Consider the following 7,390-nt stretch of genomic DNA (forward strand, 5'->3'; position numbering starts at 1 on the left):
ACAATTTCACTGTTGCTCTTACCGGCGCTGCTCTGCCTCCCTCATTTTTCGCTGTGCTTTTATTTTGTCAAATGGCACAATGCCTTGTCTCTCTCTGCTCTCTGATTTGCGATCCTGGCTCTTAATGCTCTGTATTTAATATTGAGGTAAAGAAACTTAATAAAGTACATTTATAAAAGGACAACTATCACAAACAATACTCTAAGCTCTGTTTCCATTCATACACATCGTATCTCAAAGCTTGGTCCCCTCGTTTTTCAAAAAAGCTGTTCTTATCTTAACATTATAGACACACCATGTATTAACACAGTCATACTTACCTTCCCACATTTATTTGGCAGGATTTAATTGCTGAATATGCTATCAGCCACATGAAAAGTATTTTACTAATTAAGATCTAAATCCAAATTATAGAAACTCTAATGGGACAAACTGGTAAGACAACTGTGGGTTACATGTAACTTGGCAAGATTCAGTATTTGTTTCTAACGAAAACTGACACGTAGTATTTCCCATGCAGAAACATTACTTACTCTGTCTTTTGATGCAGTTGATGTTTTCACACTAATAACAGGTTCTCCTTTGGATTTATCCATTACTACCGTTCTCTCTGTTCCTTTACTTCCTAAACAAATCAGAGGTTGAGGGGAAAGAGGTGGAAAAAACAATCAAACTACATAACCTACAGCACTCATTGCTATGCCAGAAGTTATGTTCTCTAAAATGTGAGAATATGCATCTAACCATCTCTTCAAAAATAATTTTTTCACCACACCTATTCCAAGTGCTTCTGTTAAGGATGACATAATGTCGAACACCCCCCCCCACCCCACTTTATACCTTCTGGACTTCCAAGCAAGAACCAGAAATAATTCTAGAACATCGGCAGTTCTTCAGAAATAACTACCTACAATTAATTATTCATACTTCACCATATCTTTATGAAAAAAAGAATAGTCCAGTTACCCGACTTAATAGTTTTAGGTTGATCCAATGAACCAGACTTCAGTTCGTCTTTATCTTTTTTTTCATCTTTGTCTTCTGTCTTTTTAGGATCATCTTTTTGGTCAGATTTCTCATCCCTTTTAACACTGCCAGGTCTATAGATAGATATTGATATAGATTAGACTAATACAGAGTAAGAGAAAAGAAAATTAAAGCAGAATGCTAGCAACACAGTAACAAAGTAGAATTCTGATGTGATAAAGACAGTCGTAATTAGATTTCCAAAGATTTCCTTCTACAACTTCCTACACCATAAAATGAGACAATCAAACCATGCTGTGCAGTTATAAAAACGTGGCCATGATTCAGGTATCTCAACTAGAAGCAAAAGGAAAAATTCACACCATGTGCTTAATGCCCACAAAGGTTCTTACACAACATGACAATTATGAAGTGCCCATGTGAACCATTTTTGTCAGGCAACTAGGTGAAATAAAGGCAAAAACTTCTCAACAGACAGCATTTAACAGGAGTTATGCCTCAAGAAGATGATTACAGCAAAGAACTTAGTATCTTATTCATTTTCTTAGTGCCTTTTTCAGCTACTTTCAGTAATGCTAGCGAGAAAAAGCACAGTGCTGAAGAGGAACATATTGTGGAAACAGGATCTTGGACAACTCATCTTGAACTGTTTGTGACCGCAACCACCTGTGAAAGCCCTATTGCAATAGGAGAAAAATTTAATGAAGAAACAGTGACATACTGATCAAAATTCTCAAGTGGCCTTTCCTATAGATTTATGACATGAAAGCACCACAATCTACTAAACCCCAAATATAGCCAAATTAAAAGGTATGCCTGAAAATGCAACTTTCCAATGCCTACCTTAAAGCACATAACAGAAGTGTGTTAAGTTAGGCACTGAACATCAAGAGAAGTTTATTTTGTAGTAAAAGTTGGAAAAACGCATCTATCGCTGTTTCTGAATGTTTGCCACAGAAATTCTTACTGGAACTTTGTTTTTCCTGACAAATCAACAGAGACTGAAGAACAGCAAAACACCTTCCGACAGACAATTTTTAGAACAGTACCTCTCACTGGCTGTTTCTTTCTTTGCTTCATTCTCTTTTTTTTCACTTAGCTTCTTTCCAGCAGGTTCACTTTTTGCCTGAAATTTATTTTGCATATCATCAGCTGAGAATGTGGTCTCGACTATTTGTACAATCTGATGGTAATGGGGTATCTTTGAGGATCAGTACTCACTTTTTCTACAGAAATTATTTTCCCATGTAACTCTGTTTTGTGGAGGTGAGTAATACACTTTGTTGCTTCCTCGGCTGTAGACATCGTAACAAAGCCGTAACAGCGAGCACCAGGACTGCGAGCATTGGTGACCACTTTTGCACCTACCACCTTTCCAAAACAAAGAGGTATTACACTCACTGTAACAAATGCCCACCATTTAACAGCAAGAAGTACAAGCTCCATTTCTACTCTGTTTTATTCCTGTCCATCATCATTCAGGAAACTTCTAATTTTAAGAGATTAACAAATACAAAAGGAGCATTGCTTGGAGCCAATCACGCTTCTATTGCCAATGCAATGCTGCAAAAGCTGAATCAACAGATGGGAGCCAAAGACTGATTTCGGTTCTGAAGAAAGCCCGTTAAAAAAATAAAAGCTAACTTTACATCAACAACATCACTTTGCTTAAGTATAAAGGAGTAAAAACCTAGTAAAAATTTGTAAGCCAATTTCCACCCACATGCTAATGCTAGCTCAACTGCTAAGTCCCATCTCCCCTCAAAAAACTCCCCTCATGTCACTGCTAAGAGGCAGACCACAATGTTATCTACATTTTTGTTTGTTAAACAGGAAGTTTCCCCAAAAAGTATAACTTGAAAAAGCCCACATAAAAGACCTATTTTCATAAATGGTGCTTACTTATGCTCATATATTCAATATAGCTCACTTTGTATTACAGAAATAAATCATATTTCACAGAGGTGTCATATTTTAAAGCACAGCTTTATAAAAAACATACTTTTGAGCATTTGATTTATTGCAGATGTACATCTGCTTCTAGGAAGCTCTGCCTCTGATAATACTCCAAAGAAAGTAACAGTAATTTTATTTAAACGACTAAACGTTACCATGGCATCTAAGCAGAGGCAAATACTAGGTTGTCTGTCACATAGTTTTAAATACATTTAAAATTTTGTGGTGCATCTCTATGATCAACGTTCCAGGTTACCAGATGGAATTCTGAACAAATAAATAGGACTGCATTTTCATTGTCACAAGGAATGTTAAAAAGACTTTACTAGTCTCATGACCTTCAGACAAACTCAAAGCTATGCTACTCTTCATGCATTTTTGTACCTATTGTAAGTCACATTTAAGTTCAAGAGTATTTTCATTAGTTAAACATTCAATAGCAGATTGCTAGCACATACAGTTTTCTTTTACTACAATCTGCTGACAGTCATCTTTAAATAGGCTTCAAAGGTTTAACAAAAATCCTTACTGATGTCTCTGACATCAATCTTCTATTAAACTAGCTCTTTCAATTTCCCAACTGACAGGGAGATTTAACTTGCCATTTTGTCTATCATTAGTAACAACTGCAGGACTCCTGCCTCCCAAAACCAAACCAAACAAAAAAGTGCCCAAAACTACCTAAACGAGTGCTTTTTAAAGCAATTGCCAACTCTAGAGAAAAATAAAACTTCAGGTACCAAGGCAATTCTTAAGATATTTCTCAATAATTATGTTTCTACATTTACTGCATGTTTTACTTAGTCCTAAGGAAGTCTTTAATAAACAATATTAAATTCACTGTTGACTATGAATTTCCAATGGGTCAAGATACTCTATTACAGCACAGGAGACAGAAGTATATGTAAACAGTCACTGAGTGTTTAAAATAAAGACTGTAAATGGAATTTTGTATTTGTTTGGAAGTGAGCAACAAAATAAAAAAGCAGTCATTCAGCACCTACTTTGGCAATTTTTTCCTTGATATCCCGCAATATTTTGGATAATATGATTCCTTTCACTGGTGTTTTCAGTGACAGGAGCTTAAGAAGTCTTACTAAGACAGTTTCAAGTGAAAAAAAAAAAAAAACACAAACCAAACAACCCCTTACCTTCCCATATTTGCTAAAAAGATTCTTCAAATCTGTAGCTCTAGTAGTGGAAGCCAGTCCACTCACCCAAAAGTTTCGACCCGAACTGCTAGCAGTGCGACCTAATTAGGAAAGCAAACAAACAAAACCAAAACACACCCTAAATCCTAATTATTTCAACAACTACTTCTGAATTAAAAAGTAGTTCCACAAATCTTTTATTTTTTTAAATCATAGAGCAAATGAAATGCAATGCGTAACATTCTCCTGCCATGATTCACATTCCTGAAGGGAAGTAGTATTACAAGTCCAAAATCTTTAAGACGGAACTACAAGCTTTAATACATGCAACAGAAGTATGTTATGTCATTCTTCATGAAAGAAACTGGACTAGGGCATCTCTGAAGTAAAACTGTGGCTCTTCAGAATGTGCTTGGATACATCCCAGTAACTCTGCACTTACAGGAAAAGACAGAAGACCTGCTAGAATTGCAGGAACTGTGTTAGTACCCATATATGCTCACATCTTGCCCTCCTTATCTCCTCGACTCCAAAGGAATGATGATGCGATGCAGACTAACCATACCCCTCAAGGAAAGACATTCACCATACAGAAAGCAAGAAAATTTCTAGAAAAGTAATTTTATAAATGTTTATGTACTTGTAAAGTCTGAAAATCCAATGTCTAGCAATTAAGAAGTGTTCAAGTTGAACTCCCAAGTTTTAGTGTTTGCATTTCAGTGTGAAGCACTTATGCAGGGATACTGTTCCAGTCTCCTTTGAAATGTCTTTACTGTCTTTATCAGTGCTGGTAGTGTTCAGTTCCAAGGCTTCAATGAATGGAGTGAAGCAGGTTTCAGTTCAGCTACCTGCTTCCAAACCATCTGCCTTTTTTTTTTTTTTTTTTTGCCGGCGATATATGGAATTTCCCAGAACTGCTTTCTAGGGGAGACATTTCTCCCAGACCCTTTCTAAAATGCTATTTTATTTGGCTGTCTTTCCATCTCTTACTTCCTGATAACTCCTGTAATTGTCTCAAACATGAGCTTAGCACCGAGAACATTGTTTTTAACATTTATACAAGTTCCCTAGGAAAGCATGCAATCATTTGTGCCAATCTCTTTGAAAAGAAGTCTTTTGTATAAAGGAGATTAAGTCTACACCTGTCATCTTCTAGTCTCAAGAACTGCATGGACAAAGGTGTGTCATGCATGCAAACACGTGGGAGATACATTGTCTTGGTGTTTCAGAAAGCTGAACTGTAGGCTTTGCTGCTTTTACTCCACATGCTTCCTCTAGAATTTTAAAACAGCCACCTGTAGTTACCCTGGCACCAGCATCCTGGAGAAAGAGAAAAATGAGCACTTTCTTCTTTCTTCTATTTTACTGATGATTTTTTAGATTATTTAAATTATGTTAATGTCCCTTTTGAGTAAGCTTTGATTTGTCTTAACATCTCCAGTTTTTGCTCTCCCATAAGACTTAAAGAGGCATAAAATGGTACTGCACTTCCAAGACAAAGAAAGACTGGGACTATAAAAATCTTCTCTAACTTAGAAACTAGAACGATATAGGTATTGGGAACCAACCCTCAACACTACAGTCGTCTTCTTGGCGTAAATCGACTGCCGAGTCCACCAGACTTATGAGCTCATAAATTTATTTTTCTACACTCTTATTAATACACCTCTCATGCATGAAACATGGGAAACTCCTCATCCTAAATAAATCCTTTCATACAGGTGTGGAAATAGCAATGTACGAGTCAGAACTGACTTGGATATAGTTCTGTGCCTTTCTTCTGGCTCAACCGCTTTGCTCTGCATGCGGAGAGAGTTACATAATCAAGTAGCTACCTCTTACCAGTGCTGTTAACTAAGCCAGAAAATGACTTAAACAAATGTTATGGAACATAGCACATCCTTTGGAGGAAGGTATGCAGGGGCAAGGTTGTTATCAGACACCCAGATTCCTGAAGGCTGTTTTGAATGCATACTTCAAGAACAGTTGTTCCCAGTCCACAAAAAATACATTCAAGCCCTTGGGTAAATGACAGCATGCACAAAACGCTCCTTTAAATATTCTGAAATAAGAACACAAGATTACAGACTGTAAGCAAGAGGTAAACAGACCCTAATGGAGCTGATGGTGAGGTCCAATAGCTTGCACAGACAGGTATAACCCCGGATCTTCGAAAAAGCAGCTGACAATGAGTTCAGTCTGTGTTGTAAAACCCAATCAAAACCACTCAAATTCTTCCTGTCCAGTCAGTAGACAGATCTCATAACGAGTTTCTTGCCTATTATAGGAATTGCTGGAACTTCCACATTTACAGTGCCGAACTACCTGCCTGCAGTATGTAAGAACAACATTAACAGTCAGTTCTAAATTTTCTTCCCTGGTCAGATAGCACAGAATAGAGGTGGGGTGAGCTGCAAAGACTCAGCAGCCTGATGTATTAAAAGGAAGAAGTACGATGAAAAGAAGGAGCAGGCACCTGACACTGTTGATCAAGAAATTTTCATCTTGCTTATGATGCATATTTGCACCATAAATAGGATCTGCATGGACAAAGATTTAATAACGTCAGTCTAATTTGAAGACAATGTTAAGCTGTAAGTTTCTGTGGCATTTAAATACGTGAATACTAGATTCCAAATTATTTCAGCAAAACTGAAGACGTATGAAGAATCACAAGCGTATAGTAAAGCAAACACAATTGCGAAAGGCTCTTGACTCACTAACAGCTGTTGGTAAGCATCTTCAGTGCCATGAAAGACATATTTGCCACGTATTAACGTCTACCTTTGAAGATCAAGATACAAACAAAAGAGTGTGACACAGGCATCCTTAGAAAATGCATAAAAGGAAAATTTTTTTTTAGCGTAAATACATTTAAAAAAAAAATCCATAAAGAGGTGGATGATTTATGATATTTAACAATACACAGATTCCAATACTTTTCTGCTGAAATATCCCATCTAATACAAAAATAGTTTATCCAAGCAATCATTAAATTTCTGTTTTTGAAAATAAACATACCTTTCTCATCCTTTGAGATTATCTTTATATCTCTGTCCTCCTCAACAGGGCTAAAGACAAAACACCATATTATTCAAGTCAGAAAGAAAAGTAACTAACTATAAACTATGAAAAACGCTAAAATTAAATACCTACCAGAAAATACGTTGCAAACAAAATCACACCTTGGTATACTTGATTTAAGAAATCTGACAAGAAATAATGAAGTCAGATTCTTAAACAGACTTATATTAGGAAGACATTAACAAATAAGAGTAATTTAAGAAAACAACCTT

At 36.4% G+C, this 7,390-nt stretch overlaps 1 protein-coding gene across 1 annotated transcript in view; it reads right to left on the reverse strand.

The window, feature by feature from the left end:
* The window catches only part of LOC104157992 (scaffold attachment factor B1-like), a gene marked incomplete at its 5' end in the record, with an annotated part of 12,799 nt that extends 5,634 nt beyond the window's left edge, over positions 1-7,165 (reverse strand). The window contains 7 exons of the mRNA XM_009695549.1: positions 23-129; positions 534-625; positions 967-1,100; positions 2,037-2,113; positions 2,209-2,358; positions 4,095-4,195; positions 7,116-7,165. Coding sequence (XP_009693851.1) covers positions 23-129; positions 534-625; positions 967-1,100; positions 2,037-2,113; positions 2,209-2,358; positions 4,095-4,195; positions 7,116-7,165 — 711 coding nt within the window. The remainder of the gene's footprint in view (positions 1-22; positions 130-533; positions 626-966; positions 1,101-2,036; positions 2,114-2,208; positions 2,359-4,094; positions 4,196-7,115) is intronic.
* Positions 7,166-7,390: the final 225 nt, after the last annotated feature.

Source organism: Cariama cristata, unplaced genomic scaffold, assembly GCF_000690535.1.
Source record: "Cariama cristata isolate BGI_N322 unplaced genomic scaffold, ASM69053v1 scaffold38860, whole genome shotgun sequence".
Taxonomy (NCBI): Eukaryota; Metazoa; Chordata; class Aves; order Cariamiformes; family Cariamidae; genus Cariama; species Cariama cristata.